The 20,439-nt window shown below is 39.1% G+C and overlaps 2 protein-coding genes across 4 annotated transcripts in view; both read right to left on the reverse strand.

Moving 5' to 3' along the window:
• Positions 1-12,915, reverse strand: part of LOC122642316 (putative disease resistance protein RGA4) — a 38,923-nt gene extending 26,008 nt beyond the window's left edge. The window contains exons 1-2 of the mRNA XM_043835754.1: positions 12,895-12,915; positions 12,669-12,781 (exon numbers count right to left, since the gene is read on the reverse strand). The gene's annotated coding sequence lies outside the window, so the exon portion shown is untranslated. The remainder of the gene's footprint in view (positions 1-12,668; positions 12,782-12,894) is intronic.
• Positions 1,845-19,235, reverse strand: LOC122641931. 3 transcript variants are annotated; one of them, XM_043835271.1, is made up of 6 exons: positions 19,192-19,235; positions 19,077-19,110; positions 18,813-18,986; positions 18,591-18,690; positions 18,292-18,332; positions 8,877-9,031 (listed from the first exon to the last, which is right to left on the reverse strand). In XM_043835271.1, the coding sequence occupies exons 1-6, from the start codon at positions 19,193-19,195 to the stop codon at positions 8,893-8,895; spliced, it is 492 nt and encodes a 163-aa protein (XP_043691206.1). In that variant the 5' UTR covers positions 19,196-19,235; the 3' UTR covers positions 8,877-8,892. The 3 variants fall into 3 exon arrangements, 2 of the variants coding, with proteins under 2 accessions (XP_043691207.1, XP_043691206.1); XM_043835272.1 differs by lacking the exons at positions 8,877-9,031; positions 18,292-18,332 and adding an exon at positions 1,845-2,566; XR_006329983.1 differs by lacking the exons at positions 8,877-9,031; positions 19,077-19,110; positions 19,192-19,235 and having other exon boundaries at positions 18,287-18,332; positions 18,827-18,983.
• Positions 19,236-20,439: the final 1,204 nt, after the last annotated feature.

Here is a 20,439-nt window from a genome sequence, read left to right on the forward strand (position 1 = left end):
ATGATAGCTCTTCAATATCTGTGTTCACAATCTCAAGGCCACCAATATCTAACTTTGACGGCATTTTTATATCCCTGTACTCCGTCTCTGCTCCTCTCTGTCTATCTCATGTTCAATACCCCTATCACGGTCATTATGGTGCCTCTCAAAACAGCACCTAGGTCTTTTCCTAGAATTCAGCCTCTCCAGAATCAACTGTCCCTTTTTCTTGGGGAGAAGGGTGGGAGTGGGGATGTTCCTGCTATTGTTGATGTAGTCAGCAAACGGTTGCAAATGGTGATGCCAACTTTTTAAATTTACCACAGTATGCACAATGAAGGTTTAAAACTGCAATCAGTAAAATAATATTCGAATATAGAAACAAATGAAACCTGATGGAGGTACTTATGAAGACATATATTGGTCTTGTGAGCAGGCACAATACTGCTAGTGGTTTCTGAAGTGCCATTAGGCACAACACTGTTATGTTTAACCATGACTTACCTGAAAAATAGCAACAAGAGTGAGTAATACAATTCCTGTCTGAGAACCGTCGTTCTTTTTGGCTTCTCTTGTAAGTTATTTCAGTCAAAGGATTAACTAAAAGGACAAAAAAAAATTTCAAAGGACCAAATGAAGTCAATCAACATGTATGCAGTTTTTCATCTCTCTTTTTACTACTGTAACTACATTTGATGGAAGTAAATCTGCAAGTATGCTCAGAAATAACATAACCCCCAATTACAATAGATGGTTAAATCCTTTAAATACACAAAACTCACATAGTTGAAGGGCAAAAAAAATTACCTGACCATGTACAGTTATTATCAGAGAAGTTCCAATTGAGAACCACTCATAACAAACTGCTGATTTTGTCCAATAATAAAGAATATCTGAGGAAGAAACATGTACTAGAATTAGAAATTGAATATGATGAGGAATTTAGAATTCCCAAATAGGGAGAGGGTTCCCCATGATGACGGTGTGGGGAAGAATATGCACACCACACCAATGACAGTGAAGATAACGAAATCATCCACATGGAGCCCACATGGTCAGAGTAAGAGAGAGAAAATTATATATAATCCCATGTGAGAGGGAAATAGTACTCTGGCATCGTGGGAAAGTTTTTCCCTCCTAAATATTAGCAAAATCTAACATATATCCACACAAACCTGTGTTACCCCAAGAGCTGCACCTATTCTTCAAAAATTCATTATGAAGCCCAACACCTAACGGAGATGCGATTGAAGTAACAAGGTTTACAAGACCTAGGAATTCAGGATTGAAACCAATTTTGTTTGTCCTGAAACCCAAAAAGGAACCAAACTGGAATTTAGAAACTAAAAGGAAATGCTATGGAATAATATAAATAGGTTTCAAGCATCTGTGAAGCACATCATCCTATAAATAAAGATGACCTTAGATAAATATGGTGCACAGAAACACATTGGGCTTCCTGACAGCAGCCTACATATTCTGTTTTGAGGTTTCAAGAATAATTGGGTCAGCCAGGGAAGAACATATCCTTTCGCAACAACCAACATAGGTTGTTCATTAAGAAGAAAAGCAACTGCAGACGTTATCAATGGAAGGAATGGCGTCACACCAAAACCATACCTGCAGATTACATAGCCAACAACAATGGTTGGGTTGGGTCCAAGTCAGTTCAAAAAGTAAAAGTGAAGAACAGAGAGGAAACACACCTTGCACCTTAAGCATAGACCAAGGATCCACTTAAATAAGTGAGATAATGGTTGAGCCCTAAAATAATGCTATAGACTTTGTTAGTCTTGTAAAATTGCCTTCAAGAATTTCATAACTAGGAAGCGCAATTGCTCAAATACCTTCCCCCCCCACTTTTCATTTTCTTTTTCCAAGTTTAATCAAGATAAAAGAACAAGAAGAGAGCATACACCACCTCCAAGATCAAAAGAAAGTTGCACTTCGATTCCCTGTGACTGGGAAAGCCTGGCGTCATCTAGGTTGCTGAAAACCTTTAGCTCCCTCATCTATAGGGCCCTTATTATTGACAACTGAACTTTTGCAACCTTCCTTTGAGCCAACTAGAACTCTAAAGCCTTAATTACTCTCTCTCCCTTTCTCCCTATGCCTCCTTGTCCTCTCCAAATTTCACCTGTTCCCTTGCCGCCGCATAAACAAATGGCTTCAACTGCAAACCCTCAGATTTGTGAGAGCTTTGGACATTGTTCTTGGTATGATTTATAGACTGGAAGCACTTCTGGAAGCTGGAGGATAAATCAGACAAATATGAGTTCATCCCCTGTATCTGATTCCAAGGTGGACCCTATGTCGATGTCATTTTCCCTATGATCCAAAGCATCATTAGCTACTTTAGGTACACCATCTGCTGATTCCTGGTGATCTAAATGACATACCAATGATATAATATCTTCTAAATTGGTTACCTCAGCTGGAGTGGCAACAGATTTAGCAGGATGAGTTTCCAAGTGTTTCTTATTGCATTCTTGGGCAAGTGGTTTCAGCTGCTTATCACTGCCTGAAACAAGTGGAATGTAAGGTTTACTGATGACTTGATCTGCTCCACCTTCATCTGTGCCATGTCCTGAAACAGTTACATTATTACATAATAAATTCCTCAGCAGAAATTATATATGATCCAATAAGCTCCATAACATAATTGCAGCGGGGTTACACCTGATCAAATCAATCTATGACAACAATTAGGATGGACCAGAACTAGGTTAATAAGTCAAGTATATAAGTCATTCACCAAATGAGAAAGAAACGCACCAGGTTGAGGCTTTGAGCATACGGTCACTAAAATCTGAGATGAACCCACTTCACAGTTCAGCAAATCAGAGTTTACAACTAGGTCAATAGATCAGGCATAGATCATTCACCAACTGAGTGCATTTTGAGGCTTTGAGCAAGCAGCCACTTTAACCTGAGATAAACCCAATTCGATAGCAAAACTCCACAAAAGAAGAGTACTTCTCTCCCAACTTTCTTCTTTTTTTATTGATATTTCTCTTTCTCCCTCTCCCCACACTTATTGAATCCTTTTGCAGGCCTTTCTAGTCAAATAGGTGTAACATGCATAACGAAATATATATATCTAGACCTGGAAAGGAGCCAACGAAAAATCTTAACCAGATGAGGTATTTTAGAATAATCACCCGTTGAACTGTTGAAAACAGTTGCGAAAAATGGCTGTCAAACCTTAAAGTTCCTCATCAGTTGAAATGGTTCCCATTGCAGGTAATTTCCTAACCAAAAGTAGTCAGAAACTAAAACAATTTGGATCACTCAGATGATACTACTATCAACTCAGCCAGCCTGGCCTATTTTCCATCCAGCGAGGTAATGTGGTAGTAGCAGTAGCAGTGGAAAATATCAGGAAATCATCCTATGATAAGTTGGGTCAAAGGAATGATCGGCAATATACAATTATTTCAAGAAGGGAGCCGGGTCTTCAGGTCTCATGGATATAGTAGCGGTGATAACATGCAATATTTTTTATTATGGAATGTCAGCAGAACAGGAAACTTCCTGATTGAATCATGTAAGACCAACTAGGCAGCCCTTCTCTCTAGTTAGTCAGATTGAGGCAAAACTTTGGTTGCATTAGCATGGGTGTTTAGGGATTAGGGTATGTAGCTTGGAATTGTAGGATCGCATGAATCACATGAAACCATGGTTAGTAGGTTGCTTCACGGAGATTGAAGCAGAAGTTAAAATGGCAAATTCGCTGAATTTCAGGAAGTAGGGTTCTCAAGAATCATGAAAAGATTGGTATCTAGCTTTTATGAGCTTGAATTTTCTAAATGGAGGAAGCAGAAACTCTCTCAATGATTCACTAGGGTTTGATCAAACTGCTATTGGAAAAGAAACATTCTCTTAACAATTAAAAAAAAAACCTCTGATTATATGTACATTTCTAGGCCATAAATAGGCTACCTTAATCCAAATCCTCGTTGAACTCCAATGAATTTTAAAAAATATCTGGCTTTTAGACTGAAGACAATGGGCCCAACTACAACTATAAAAATCATTGCAAAGAAGTGAAAACAGAAAGAGAGGAGGGAGTGACAGTCTTAAGGTTTAAACATGAAACTTTTATGAAAGAGAACAGTCTTCTTATCAATAAACAAAGTCACAATACAGGTTGAAAAAGAAAGTCTGAACTATAAAATTACAGTTTCCCATTTTCTGAAGAATGAACTTTTCTGGAATTAAGAAGAGTAGCAGAAGTAAACCACAAAGGGCATTTGGAGGGTGTATGAACCTGTGAAACCCGGTCAAATTTCCGAATAAATTTGAACTTTTGGAATCTGTGTGATTTCAAGTTCTAGTTCAACTTTGCCCACACTAGCCTCTAAGTTGTGGGCCGTCACGATTAAGAAATTCAGACCTACCTCATGACTCGTCTGTAAAGGCATTCCGATCAGCCAACTACCGTGGCCTTAAATGAGTCTGAGGTGTCTAGCGGAAGACAACACATAAGCTTGGCATGCTGGATTGATGGCCTGCGAAGCCTCTCTCTGTCTTAGGCCGAATCCCAGGTAAGAATCCCATTTTATATGTATGTATGTTGTATTTTTAATTAATTAGTGTATTAGGGGCAAAATAGTAATTTTTACCTTGTGGGACCCCGCACCAGAGCTACCTGTGTCGGGTCTGCTGGCTAGACAGGCTGCAGGACCTCCCCCTTAATTAAACTCAATGTAAGTATAATTTAAAATATATTTATATAACGTTTTGTACTACCAAATAGGGTTAGAAGGGTATTTTAGTAAAATTGTCACTGTGGGACCCAGTTCCCCAGTGGGGAATGCTGTTCCAGACAATTACCCGTGTTCGGATGACCTTTAATGTCGCCCGGCATCAAGTTATGGATAGAATAGACCAATAAATACGAATTCAGGTTTATAAACTATTTTCGAAATTAGTTTAAATCTAATTTCTGTCCAAAAGACAGATTTACCCCTTAGTGCTTAAGTAGTTAGATAAATATCAAAAGCCTTTCCAATTGATCACTATTCACAAATCTAAGGGAGCTAAAGAAATTCGTTCCAGCCTGGGAGAGAAGGAAAGAAAGAGGAAAAGAGAAGAGAAGAAGAGAGGGAAAAAAAGGGAAGCTTACCTTGGGGCTTGTCTTCAACAGTTGGAGCTAAACCAAGAATCTCCATTAGAAAGCTGCCTGCACTCTAAATCTGTTCCTATAACTGAGGTAAACCTTGGATACTTGCTGTCTTCCTCTTTATTTCCCTTCTTCTCCATCTCTAGTTCACCTATTAAGAATTTCTGCCATTAAAGCTTGGAGACCAAGCTTGGGTTTGTGAAATTGAGCATAATTAGACTGATTTGAAACAGTTTTTGACTCTCTAAGACCTGAAATTCAGTAATTCATCAAGTCTGCAGGCTGTATTGCTGTTTTTAATAGTATTTCATAAACCCTAATCTAGTTAATCAGGTTTAATTCTTGAAATTATAAAAATTAGGAAGTTGTTTATGAAATTGAACCCCTATGTAGGTAAACCCACCTTAATATGGTGTTGAAACACCAAGATTTACCCTTGCATGTAAGGATCTGCCCAAAAATAGGAAAAACCCCAAATTCGGACACACTCCCGGATGGAGTTGCAGGCCTAGAGGAGGTCGACCGGCTCCTTTGGAGTTTGCATCCGGCTGGTCATTTTTGAAGCCCTTGATGCCCTGTTATGTTGGGGTTTGCCCTGACACTTCATGGACCTAATAAACACTGTTTTGTCATGATATTTAGGTCTGTTTCCCTGCTGTCTTTGTGTGCTTTGCTGATCTATTGGAGAACTCCCTAGTTGAACTAGACTCCAATACAGGTAAGGGGATTCGACCTTAATTTCCTGCGTGTTTATCACATTAATTTCAACTTTATGTTGAATGCCATGCTCATGCATCATTACCTCTATACCTGGAGCATGTAGTTTTCTAGCTTTTATTTAATGCATTAGACTGCATGTAAAATAGGTTGCACAAAGACATACTGCATTGCATTTGCATTGATTATTTATATGAAGTGAATTTATGATGATGGAATTCGGTAATTTATAACTCAGATCATGCTTGCCTCATCATGTTTAGAGTCGGGCTAGGTTGATATTCATTACCCAAGATCGCGCCCCTTACCAACAGGGGAAAGTGTTGGACAACCCGTGGCGAGACCGATGTGTTAGTTCGGGATGCCATCTTTCGTCCCATGTTAGCGGGTCCCTAATTCCGTTGTGGGAATAAACAGGCAGGGTTGGTCATTTGGGGGTTTGTCGGGGTCCGATGTGTTAGTTCCAGAACTGGCGGGTCCTCACCGTGGTAGAATGGTTTCGCTCGGGTGACCGAAGGGTTAGTTCCGGGACCGAGGTTAGCATCTACCACTAGTAGTAGTACTTATACCCCATGAGACTTAGTATCTGTGCTAGGAACATGTTAGTTTAGCACATGCATCATGGATTTATTGTGTTTGTATGCTTGTACCCCCCTTACTGGGCTCAGTTGAGAGCTCACCCCTGTGGATATCCTTATTTTTCAGGTGATTTAGTTACTTCTAATGTTGGATTTGCGGCGTTGGAGTTTGAAGTGCATGATACTTCGTGCGCACATGATGATTGGGCAACCTCCTGATCTTAGCCTGATAGCCCAGGCTACCTCCCCACTCTTTTATGCTTTATAAATGCTTTATATAGTTATAGAATAGTTTCTTGTATACTTTTACTCTGTGCTACCTTTGAGAACTGTATAGTTGTATCACAAGCCTTATCATTTATATAAATGAAATATCATTTAGACTTCTCTTACTAATGATGTTATCTCTATTAATTAAATTGTTTCGCCTCGATCATCGTATCGTGAGCAATGATTGTGAATAGGGTACTGCACTTGTGATCCTTGGGGATTGGTTGGATGTCAGAGACATCCCGCCACACTTGGCCCTTAATAACCGGGCCGGGGTGTGACAGAACCAGATGAGCAATATAAGATATGAGAACAAAGAGAGAGATTCCGAGACTTCAGTTGAAGCATTGGTTTCTCTCCATGGATTGGGCTTGCACTACTGAAGATTCTAAGGTTTGAGAGTACCTCCAGACCAGCTTGGTGATTTTTCATTAGATAATTAGATTTGGTCCTCATGCATAGTATGCATCAATATTTGAATTATCGGTATTGGGTATCGTATCGGAAGGGTGATTTAAGAGACATATCGTATCGTATCATATCAGAGAGATGCAAGATACACTAAATATGTATGGAAATGGTCAAGAAACATACAGAAAAAAAATGGTTAGGATATATGCAAAATACAGTTTTGAAGTATAAAACACTATAAATAAGTAATATGTAAAATAGATCGTGTATAAAAAGGAGAATAAAGTACGACGAGACAAGGGTATTCAATTGATTAATATATAAAATGAGGTTTCTTACATGTACTTGCACCAATTTTTTTTAAGGTATTGTCTCGGTACTGTATTGTATCGGTACCTTAAGATACATATCAGTTAGTATTAGTGGATACAAAAGGATACCTTAAACTTGGGTATGCATTTTTGTGCATTTTCCAAAAGACAGAAGGATACAAACCAAAACGTAATAATACATTTATATTTCTGTACTAATGGTAGCAGTCAGGTGGGCAACTTTAAACTCAGTCCGCTTAGTTTGATTAATCTGGATTCTGTAAAGTTTCCTATGACATAAAAATAGAACTCACTTTTTGATCTGGATTGAGCTTTATCTCCGAGGTTGAATTCCCTTAAAGTGTCCAAAAGCTCTGCTTGACTTCTTCAGCATTTGGACAGTGGCTCCAGTAACCTACAAAGGAAGAGATTTCCTAGTTACCACACCAAACCTCAGTAACAAATTACAAACAAAATGCATATCCAATTTCCAGAGATTTAGCATACAATTTTTGCAGGGCTTCAAATTGGAAGCTCTAACACATAATCCTGTTCATTGGTGACTTTTCCAGCTTCACCAGGTAGTTTAAAGTACCCTCTTTTTCCGCATGTACCACTTTCAAAAGCATTCCCTTCAAGTTCTAGAGGCTCTTCTTTACCTGCAGACTGTATGGCAAACAAAAATGGATGGTTAAGTCCAAATCACTTCAAAAAGTAAAATTGAAGAACAGAGAGGGAGCATGCTTCACCATAAGCATCAACCAAGGATCCACAAAAATAAGCATTCGTTTTTTTTTTTTGGTAAACACAAAAATAAGCAATCAAGGACTTCATGATGAATAAATGCCACATTCTCATCAATCAACTATGGTTGGTTAGGGTCCAAATCAGTCATTGCACATTTTGTTTTCTGGTCTTTGGTTCCTCGGATACCCAAAAAACCCTCACCAGTCGATTAATGAGAAGACAGCATGAAACACAGAAAATTTCCCATTTTATTTTCTGCTCTTTGGGTCCTCACATCTAAGCAGTTGTAACGGGAAAAGATTGGAGACCCTACCTGAAACTAAAGCGTCACGGCAGAGCATGTTGATGGTGATCAGGAGGAAGCTGCCTCTGTTGGAAAGATCTCCAACTTCAAGCTTCTCTGTAAAATCATTGATTCCAAAGGGTTCTCAAGCACTTTTGGATAATCATCTGGTCTGCATGTTTGTTGCATCATCGAGTCATGTTCTTCATATCTCGTCATTCTTCTAGAAAGACAAATTAAGTTAAATTTACACATGGCATAGCATAACATAAACTAAAAAATAGTAATCATACATTTCATATTAAAGAAGAAAAATACCTCACTTAAAGTGGTTAGGCTTTAATATTGCCATTCGTCATCTATAAAATATCGATGGGATATGGGAAATCTTGGACCACTCTTCTCCTTCCTTCTCTTGGCACCGTTGTGTTAGCAATGGACAATTCTGAATATTCAATTGTGTGAGAGAGGTTATGTCAGAGAGTCCATCATGTAGGGGTTCGAGAATTGGGCAGTTCTTGATGCCCAGAGACCTAAGATTGGTGGGAAGCATGCCCTTTGAAATGGAGACGAGAGTGGGACATCCACCAATAGTGAGAGATTGAAGAGTGGGGAGATTGCTAATCCTGCAGTACAGGAGGGGTTCTTGATTCTTGCAATCCATGACAGAAGAGAATTCCACAATCTCCAGTCTCTCAAGATTTGTAAGTTTGTGCAGCTCTTTGGGCAAAAACTTCAACTTCCCACATTTTAGAATTGATAGCTCCCGAAGCGCTGTGGGTAACCCCATGTCTGGAAAGAACTCAAGAGCAGGACACTCTTTGATTACTAATCTTTGGAGGGACATAAGTCTGTGCAGTCCATCTGGTAGGAATTTTAGGTTCGGATTTCCATAGAGTGCTAATAATTGGAGGGCTGTGAGGTTGTGCAGTAGTCCCATTGGCAAGGACTCTAGATTCTTGCAATCTCCGATCACCAATTGTTGAAGCGCAGTGGGTAACCCTGTTTTTGGAAAGGACACAAGAGCACCACAACTTCCAATTTCAAATTCTTGGAGAGACATTAGAGTGTGTAGCTCCATGGGCAGGGCTTCCAGACTCATGCAATCCATGATCTTCAATCGTTGAAGCGCAGTGGGTAACCCTGTTTCCGGAAAGGACACAAGAGCACCGCAACTTTCAATTTCAAATTCTTGGAGAGACGTTAGAGCGTGTAGCTCCATGGGAAGGGCTTCTAGACTCATGCAATCTCTGATCTTCAATCGTCGAAGCGCAGTGGGTAACCCTGTTTCCGGAAACGACACAAGAGCACCGCAACTTTCAATTTCAAATTCTTGGAGAGACGTTAGAGTGTGTAGTCCCATCCCTTTACATACGTTCAATCTCAAGTGCTTGACAGATGGAAGCATGGGAATGAAACAAATTTCTTTGCAATCTTTGATCTCGAGGGACTCCAAGGAAGGAAGGATGTGTGTTAATTCTCTCAAATTGGGACATTCCTGAATTACCAGCTCACGAAGACGATGTAATGAGTCTCGTGGTGGTGTTGTTGGTGCTACTGCTGATGATGATGGGTGGTCAGAGTCAGACAATGTTGTTATTTGGTCACATTTGAACAAGTACAACCCTTCAATGGATGGAAGACTCGGAAGTGCCACCAATTTTGGACATTCACGGATATGGAATTGTTGTAATGAAGGAAGAAGCCTTGGTAGTTCACTCAGGTCGTAACAATATCCTATGTCCAGCTTCACCAAGCTAGGAAAGCTGTGAGAGATCATCCTTAGCTTGGGACATCCACTTATAATCAACTCACGGACGCAAGGGAATTGTCCTCTACCTTTTTCTTCTTCAACCAATTCGGGCCACTCCTCCCACTCATTCATCCACTCAATGCGTAGTGTCTCCAATGATCTAAATTGATTATTAGCTGATGATGAGCCAACCCTATAAAACTCACCTCCCATCACGTTTATAGCAATACTGCAGTTGCGGATGTGTAGGTGTTTGAGAGAGGGCAGTTGCCTAAAATGAGGCAGGAACCTGCATTTGTGACAATCAATGAGACTTACGGTCTTTAAATTAGAGAAGGAAGGCTTCTCCATCCAGCTTGGGAATCTCGTACCACCATAGTTTCGAATCCATAGTGCTTCAAGATTTGTAGAAGGCTGTAATTGGTCCAGTACATCCTCCTCTATTTTTTCATCTCTTCCCAAATCACGAAAAGTACTATCATCGCTTTTATAAGCACTCCAACCCAACCGCAGCCCAAGAAGGTGTGTGTTGTTCTTTAAACTGTTCACCATGGCTCCTGTCTCATTATAATAACCTACATTTTCCATATTTGAAATGTCTAGACTCCCACGGAGTTGTTGAGACAAGTTCCTCAATTCCTTAATAGTTTTTGGTGCCACAATGGATGCGATCAATGTCTGAAGACTAGTAAATTTACCCACTTCAAATGACATTTTATAGGAATAATCCTCTACCGACCATACGGAGAGAAAAAGATGTCGAAGACTTACGAGGTTACCCATATCTTCAGGAAACTCTCTAAGATTACTACAACCAGTTAGGACCAATGTTTGTAGATTGTAAAGACTTGTAATTGAGTTAGGTAACCTCACAATACTACAACTTGAGAGATCAAGAAGTCTTAGATTTTTCAACTTGCAGATTGAATCAAGCAACTCACAATTAATGCCAGGTATTATTAAACGTAGCACACGCAAGAATTGGAATTGGAATTGCATGGTGGACAAAAACCGCATGAGGGAATAAGGAGGGCCATCTAGATGTAGAACGGTGCGTAAGCTTTCATTCATGGCCACATGTTCTGTTGCCCCAACATTAAATTTGGTCCTAAGGTAGGACATGTGACGAGCTGTTGTTGTAACAACTTGGGATGACTTTTCTCTCCTACAATATATTCCATCCGAAACATATTCTGCCAAGTCATGGATCAGATCATGCATCATAAATCCTGACCCCGTGTTACTAGATGACTCAAAAAATGTCCTAATGTGAAATTCGGTTGATAAGTTATGGAACTCACCTACATATATAGCTAGTGGTGGTGGCATACAAAAAGGGGACACCAGAGGATTAGGACGACGGTTAGATAACTCGAAAAAGGACCTCATAAATAGTTCATTAAAATACTCAGCCCCTATATCTTCCACTCGTTTCTTTCCTTTTGGTTTTGGTTGAATAATACCTTCCGCCATCCACAAGATGACTAATTCAGTCTTGTTAAATACGTAATCTTTAGGAAACAAAGCACAGTATTGGAAGCATCTCTTTAGAAGTGGTGGAAGATGATGGTAGCTCAACATGAGCGATGGAAGGATCTTACCCTCTTTCAAATCCCATATTTCATTCTCCAAAATATCTTCCCACTCACTGTTCTCCCTTTTATTTCGCAAGAGGCGTGCAAGTGTCTTCACAGCCAACGGTAAACCCTTACATTTCTTCACAATTTCTTCCCCAAATACTTTCATCTTTCGCTTTGCATCACATGAATCACCATCCATGAATGTGTGCTTTCTAACCAAATCTAAACAATCATCATCTGATAGACCTTTTAGATCATGATCATTCTCTACAGTGCGCATCATTGATGCAACACCTTTGTTCCGTGTTGTAACCAATATCTTGCTTCCTGGTTTACCGAATTTCAAAGGAGTCCTCAAGACAACCCATCTCTCATAATCCTCTGACCACACGTCATCCAGGACCAATAAGAATCTTTTGTTGCTCGATAATGCTTTTTTAAGTTCCCTCTGGAGTGGATCCAATGAATCAAAAGGAGGGGATGACCCAGTGGCGGAAACGAGAATTTCTTTGGTTAATCTCACTACATCAAAGTCTTCTGATACACAGACCCAAGCTTTAAGACCAAAATACTTCTCAACTGTCTCATCATTATATACAAGTTGAGTAAGGGTGGTCTTTCCAGCTCCACCCATACCAACTATGGGTAGCACAGAGAAATTATTGTCATTGTTACTGGGACTTGCACTTTTATCTGATGATAGCAACCAGTTAACAATCTTCCACTTATCATCCTCTCTGCCAAAAACTTCAGATTTATCTACCAAAGAACTCGTCGTCAGTGGCCTTTCATTGGATACCCTCGTTCTTGAGTACCCAGATCCCATGCTCCAGCTCATTATTCCTAGAGCAACAACACCTTCTTGTTCTTCAATTTTTAGCCTTTCGTTGATTTCCCTTACTTTAGATCCAAACCTTTTAATTCCCAGCAGCTCTTGGGCGATGTTATAAACCTTAGGCTCAAGATTGCTTTTTATTCCTTGTAACGTTTCATTGATGTCCTTATCCGCAGATTCTGTACCACCAGACTTTGAAAAAAAAAAAAAAAAAAAAAAAACTACTTTCACTTGGAGTACTACTAGTGAGAGGAACAGAGTTTGAACCCAAAAAAAAAAAAAGAAGAGAGAAAAAGATTGCGTACCTGTTGTTGGGTTTGGTGAGGGTGGGTCATCTCAGAAAAAGTCTTAGATTCCAATTTCAGGCGTAGAATTTCGGTGGCATACTCAACCAGTATGTCCTCGGCATCATAGAGGAGTTGTCTGAGGTCGCCGAGCCATAGTCTCACAGCTTCGCTGGTGAACTGTTTCACTTCAGCTTCATCAGTATAAGGGCTGAATCTTGACTGACGTCCGCTTCAGTGACTCCACTCCGTCCATGTCGATCTTCCAACACCGAATGAAGTCCAACAACTCAGGAGAGTAAAACCTGTCCAAGGCCACCTGAAGGAAGGATGACCCTCCAAAACGCTGTCCCACAGCTGATGACATCTTCTTCTTTCAGGTATGAGAAGAGAGAGAGAGAGAGTCTTCTTCTTCCAACAAGAGAAAAAAAAAGATGTGAAGCAACTAGCAAAGAAACCAGAAATCAGTGAGAGCAAGAAAAGAACAAGAGAGAAAGAGGTAGAAGACGGAAAGAGGGTTTTCTTTTTTTTTTCTTGACGAAAGACCAAAAAAACCTATATTACCTCGAAAAGGGTGTACATGAGAGTATGAATGGTTACTAGAGTTCCTATACAAGTGATAAGTTAGACTAGTAAAGTCTTCAGTTGCATCTAAAAATGCAAATAGTAGTACCACTAAAATTGCTGCAAAATTTCTTAACTGTGTTAAATTTAGATGTTCTTCTATTGAACTGAATTGGTTGAAATTCTTTTGGAAATTTTCAATTCATCCGAAATTTAAGATTTTCTTCTGGCGTTTGCTAAATACAGGAATTCCTACCAAGGCAACTCTCTCAAAATGGATCCAAATTGACTCCTTATGTGCTCTATGTGGAATTGGTGTTGAATCTCCGTGGCACCTTTTCATTTCCTGTGATTGGGTCAAACGCATTTGGGCTGTAGGACCTTTAGGATTAAGAACGTAATCGTTGGGGTTTGACTGCCTTATGAATTTCTCTTTATTCTTTTTCTCTCTCCTTTGACCGAATAAACAATTAGCCTCGTGGGTCTTTGCTGTTATTCTGACTACCTGTTATTTTATTTGGATGGTAAGGAATCGTGTTATCTACAGGGCACAAACTCATAATCCCATCTGGGTGCTCCAATGCATACAGAAATGGATCGTTGATCAGAATTTGCATCCCCCCTGTGTATCCCCTTAATGTATCAAATAATTCTGAACATCTTTATATTACTTCTTATGATTTGAAGTTACCTATGCTCAATTGCAATGTTCTGATATGTGCAAGATACCACATCACGGGGGTAATTTTAGCAGGGTGGTCCTATTTCTTTTTGGTAGACGGCAGACTTAAGTTTTTTGACACAGGCTCTATGCAAGCTGATGACGAGTTAACTACAGTTCTTTCTGCGATCCGCAAAGGTATCGACCATGCTGCCAGTATTGGGTTGAAGATTAAAGCGATTTGGAGTAACAAGAGCTTGGTTGCCGATTCGTTTCCATCTCCCACCAAATACTTATGGCCATGGACTTTGTTTATAGACTGTTTATATAGCTGATCGTACCCAGGATATAACCTTTGAAAAGGATGGAAACAAGTTGTGTATAACCTTAGCTACAAACTTAGCGAAGAACGCTGTATCTTTTTAGTTTAGTCTAGTTTGTTTGTTTGCTCATCAAAAAAAAAAGAAGCAAATAGTAGTGGTAAAGTATTTCTCGGGATTGCGACATTATCGCAAGTAGACTGTTGCATGACTTATTACAGACCACAAACCTTTATTTTGCTTTTCAATGTTAACTAATTTCTCTCTCTCTCTCTTGCGATAATGTCGGCCAACTCTACGGCGGTTTATATATTTCTCCCTCGCATGTCTTTATGGATCTTTATCTGTTCCGTTTTCTGACCGATCCATTTTCCCAAGTTTTTCTAATGGGGATCTTTATCGTTCCTAGTATTAGGGGCATTGCTGTGCGTATTATGCGGCGCAGCAGCGCCCATGTGTGCACAATGGAGCCCACTGTGCACACATGAGTGTTGCTGCATCGCACAATGCGCACAGTAGCGCCCCCAGTACTGGGGGCAATAATTTTCCCTCTAATAGGGGTAGAAATAATCATCCTACCCCTGTCTGAACACACTTCTCGGGTGGGCTCCACCCTTATTAGAGGGACTTGGATAGAGATGTAAACTCATCGAATTCGATCGGATAGTGACATTATCATATTCGTATCCGTTTATATTCGGAAGGATTCGAATTTTAGTTTTCGGATGGATTCGGATAGTGGTTTTTTGAATATGGATTCTCCTAAATGGATATAATCACGGATCAAATACGAATTTTCGACCATCGGTGGACATCTTTATCGCTTTTATGATGATGGATTCAGAATCTCCTAAACAAATACGAATGTGGATCAAATAGACAAATACAGATTTTCGTATAGCCTTTTACACCTCTAAAATCAACCCCTATGTCCCAACCCTTTAAGGGTTGTACTTTGCTCTAATCAAGGTTCTTAAAACCGGGAAGGTTCCTACCAAAAAACAAAAAAATGGGAAGGTTCGGATATTTTGGACCCCTTTTTGGTTTGTTCTATCCTATCCGGTTCGGTTGTTTGTAGCAATGTTTTAGAAATTGGATTGGAATTGACTACAACCCTAGAAATTAGAATTGGGTAGAAGTGAAAATATCCCTAAATCTATGATTCTTTAGAAATTTTCAAATATCTGAAAATTTTTGGAGTTTTTTTAATTGAAAAGTTGTGTATATCTGAATTTTTTTCCTATGCGGTTCTCTGACCGGTGTGGTTCCCTAGTGCCTCTCACAAGAGGAAGGTGGACCCCACCTGGGCAGAGTGTTAGGTCAGGTACTCTGGGTGGGTCCCACCCCCTCTTGTGAGAGGCACTAGGAAATCGCACCAGTCAGGGAACCGTAGACGATAACGATTCGTGTATATCTTGCTAGAAGAAGTAAGTTTCATGGATTTTTTTTGTTATTATTTTACTTATTAAAAGAACGAGAAAAAATGGTCAAAATAAAATCTGAGTACATCCATGGCCGATTCAAAAGATGGGTTTAAAAATAATACATAATTAACACTGGTTCGTATTCGAATCGGCCGATTCATATCAGATTCTTTGAACCCTGCTAATCAATTTACCTAATCAAAGTCACATAAGAATTACATCCAAACCATTCAATTATTTTGGATGCCATTTAGGGAGTTTGGGTATGGTTGGAATTCTCAATTTTCTTGTTTTGTAACTGAAAAAATAGTTCTCCGATGGATCATAGTTGTAGTAATTGTTTCACTCCCAAATTGGTGATTGCAGCACATCAACTTCCCACAATTGCTTATGCTGATTTTGATGTTGCTGCCATGCATGTTGCTCCATTGAATTGAAGTTCTGACAACACACATCATTGGCTCAACTGTACTTAATACTTAGGCATCAACTCTGCAGCTAACTAAATATAAGTAAGTTACCAAATAAAATAAAATAAAATGCATAAATTACACAATGGATAAAGAAAAAAAAATGGTTAACCAATACAGAAGGTTAATCACTAATAGCAAAATCAGATTAAATTTGTTGGAAGAGCATGTGCACCGCTGCCCCGCTGGTACTGCAGAAAATTTTAATACGAAGAAATATGACACATCTACATTATTAAGCAAAGTCATACATCCATCCTGCAGAAACCTACAATTTCGGAATGCATGTCTGGAGCATACAAACTGAATAATTGATCTTCTTACAATCTTACATACATGTTAGGTGGTCTAGATTTCGAAAGGAGAAGGATATGATAATGGTATGGTGTTAGACAATAACATTTACTACTGTATATCTCCATCCCCACCACATCTTTTCCCTACCAGAAATTTTCCTTACCCTATGATTTAGTAGATAAGCACCTTTAACTGCTGTTTACATCTATCCCAATTGCCTCTTTTCCCAACAGTATGATTCCTGTGGCCTGTGATTTGTTTAGCTACGGTTTATTTCTGTCCCAAATACCTTTTTCACCATGACATTCTTTTTTTGGGGTGGCCTAAGATTTAGTAGATAAGATACCTATAACTACAGTTTTTTTTTCCATCCCAAAATATTTTTTAGAAACATTTTGAAACAATGGCTAATGGTTAATCCATTAAAAAAAAGTCTATAGTACCATCACTGACGAAAATTATAAAATTTACACTAATCACCAGTCTAGGAATTTCAAGAACCAAGAATTACAAATATATACATTTATTCCATATATCCATAAATGAGTGATATTTATAAAATAGGAAGGAAAAAAAAAGCATAGAGTTGAATAATTTTTACAAAGTTGATTAGCTTCCAATACTCTGCTGTTCCACATGCACAACAACCAACAGAAAATAAAAATCGTAGAGAAGCACTTTTGAAGACTTCATCAGTACTATTTTGCCAATTGGAATCAAGTTACTATCTCTTTCGCCTCTCCCCCCACTATCCTGTAATCTCAAAGGGTAAAAGGACAAAGCAAATTATTAATATCTGAACAAACATTATGGCATAAAATAGCAATTTGTAAAGCACAAGTGACAACAGTATTCATAAACTAATATTTGTCATAGTTTCCTTTGGATATGAGAGAAACCAAAAAAAAAAACTCAGTATCATAAAACTATAACCAGAAGCCTCTATGATGGTCTGCTCCAAGGTTTAACTCAAACTACTAGGCGAGCAAGTCTTGCTGAGCCAGCCACATCATGTTGTCAAAAAACAAAAAAGAGAAGCTAAAACTCTTCGAAACACACTTTGGCAATTTTCACACCCTTGTAGGAAAGTTTAAAATTTACTTGTGCCAAATTGGCCAAGGAAGTTGCAGGTAGTACCTCAATGGCAATCGAATCAAGTTCATTCAAGAAAAGAACACATGGAGCTGACTGGCATGCCTTGTCAAATAGCTCTCGCACATTGGCCTGACTTTCTTCGAACCACATGGTGAGCAATTCTGGTCTTTGCACACTGATGAAGTTGGGTTGGCACTCACTAGCAATTGTCTTTGCAAGAAGGGTTTTACCACATCCACAAGGCCCACAGAAAAGAACTCCTCTAAATGGAGAAATGCCGAACTTCTCGAACATCTCAGGATGCTTCACTTTGTATCGGACAATCTGTCAAGAATCACAAAGTAGAACAGAATTAGGTTGACTACAAAATAAGAAACTAAAAAGGATATGGGTTTCTATAATATAATTACAGAGAAATGCTAAGGAGAATGTCCCTAGCTTCAATCTCTGCTGCAGGAAAAGGAGCTGTCCGTGGTATTTCTAACAATTAAAGCCGCCAAGATTTGACCCTGAAAGCATTATGAAAGAGAACAGTTCTCTTATCAATACACAAAACCATAATATAGGTTGAAAAAGAAAGTCTGAATTGTGAAACAACAGTTTCCCATTTTCTGAAGAGTGGAGTTTTCTGGAATTAAGAAGAGAAGCACAAGAAACCACAAGGAGCATTTCGATGCGGTGTGACCCAGATGAGCATGTTAAATACGAAAACAAAGAGAGAGATCCCAAGACTTCAGTTCAAGTATTGGTTCCTTTTTGTGAATAGTATGCATTTTTTTGTGCATTTTTGAAAAGACGGACATATAGAAAGCTAAATGTGACAATACACTTAGTTTGATTAACCTGGATTCTGTACAGTTTCCTATAACATAAAAATAGAACTCACTTTTTGATCTGGATTGAGCTTTATCTTCGAGGTTGAATTCCCCAGAAGTGTCCAAAAGCTCTGATGGACTTCTTCAGCATTTGGACAGTGGCACCATAACCTACAAAGGAAGAGATTGCCCATTTACCACACCTAAACTCAGTAACAAATTACAAACAAAATAAATTTCCAATTTCCAGAGATTTGGCATACGATTTTTCCCGAAGTTATAAGACCAATCACAATATTTGCGTCACCCATCTGTGCTGAAAGAGCAGTGCTTCCTGTTGGAAGCTCAAACACACAATCCTGTTCATTTGTGACATTTCCAGCTTCACCAGGTAGATTAAATTACCCTCCATTTCCGCATGTACCACTTTCAAAAGCATTCCCTTCAAGTTATAAAGGCTCTTCCTCCTGCAGATTGCATAGCAAACAAAAATGGTTAGTTAAGTCCAAATCACTTCAAAAAGTAAAATTGAAGAACAGAGAGGGAGCATGCTTCACACCATAAGCATCAAAGAAGGATCCACTAAAATAAGCATTCAAGAATTTCATGATGGATAAATGCCACATTTTCATCAACCAAATATAGTTGGTTAGGGTCCAAATCAGTCATTGCACATTTTGTTTTCTGGTCTTTGGTTCCTCAGATACCCAAAAAACCCTCACTAGTCGATTAATGAGAAGACAGCATGAAACACAGAAAGAAATAGAAAAAAAAATTCCCTTTTTTTTTCTGGTCTTTGGCTCCTCACATCTAAGCAGTCGTAACGGGAAAATTTTGGAGACCTTACCTGAAATTGAAGCGTCACAACAGAGCGTGTTGATGGTGATCAGGGAGCAAGCCGCCTCTTTTGGAAAGATCTCCAACTTCAAGCTTCTCTGTAAAATCATTGATTCCAAATGGTTCTCAAGAAAGACAAAAAACCCTGATTTTTCTCTTTTAATAATTCTGTAAGAGTTGAAAACTAATTAACGAGCGAAGGTGTGTATGAGAGAAAGAGAAATTGAGGAGTTAAACCTACCCAATTGTGATTGTGGAAGTGTAGCCTGACATGATATAACTTGCGATTTGTAGAATAGATTGATTCTGTACAGAAATTCCAATAAATTTGATGACCAATTGAAAGATTTCAGATTGACAGAAACACAAATGGGATGCTAGGCTGCACTAATTAGCTGAAAATTTCCATGCAATTGCCATGTCGCTTTGCCTCTTCATTCTTGTGCACTTTAAGATAAACATTCCATCCGAGATAAATTCCCATAATAATGATCTGGTCTGCATATCTGTTGCATCATCGAGTCATGTTCTTCACATCTCGTCATTCATCTAGAAAGACAAATTAAGTTAAATTCACACATGGCATAGCATAATATAAAGTTCAAAAATAAATAAATAGTAGTCATACATTTCATTTTGCAGAAGAAAAATACCTCACTTATAAGTGCAAATGGATTTCCTCCGGCCGTGGCGGGACCTGGTTAGCTTGCAAACCACCAACCAGCTAGCAGCGGTTCTTCGCGTCCCATCCATTATAAGTGCTCAGTCTTAATCGATAGTTGTCAAATGTATCTATATCACAGATATGGGAAATGTTCGTTCCACTCTTCTTCTTCTTCTTTCTTTTGGCACATTTGTGGTAGCAATGGACAATTCTGAACACACAGTTCTTCGAGAGAGGTTAAGCCAGAGAGTCCATCTAGGGATTTGAGAATTGGGCAGTTCTCGATGTTCAACTCCTTAAGATTGGTGGGAAACATGTCCTTTGAAATGGAGACGAGAGTGGGACATCCTCCAATGGTGAGAGATTGAAGAGTTGTGAGATTACGAAGCCCCCAGTAGAGGAGGGGTTCTTGATTCTTG

Source organism: Telopea speciosissima, chromosome 10 (assembly GCF_018873765.1).
Source record: "Telopea speciosissima isolate NSW1024214 ecotype Mountain lineage chromosome 10, Tspe_v1, whole genome shotgun sequence".
Taxonomy (NCBI): Eukaryota; Viridiplantae; Streptophyta; class Magnoliopsida; order Proteales; family Proteaceae; genus Telopea; species Telopea speciosissima.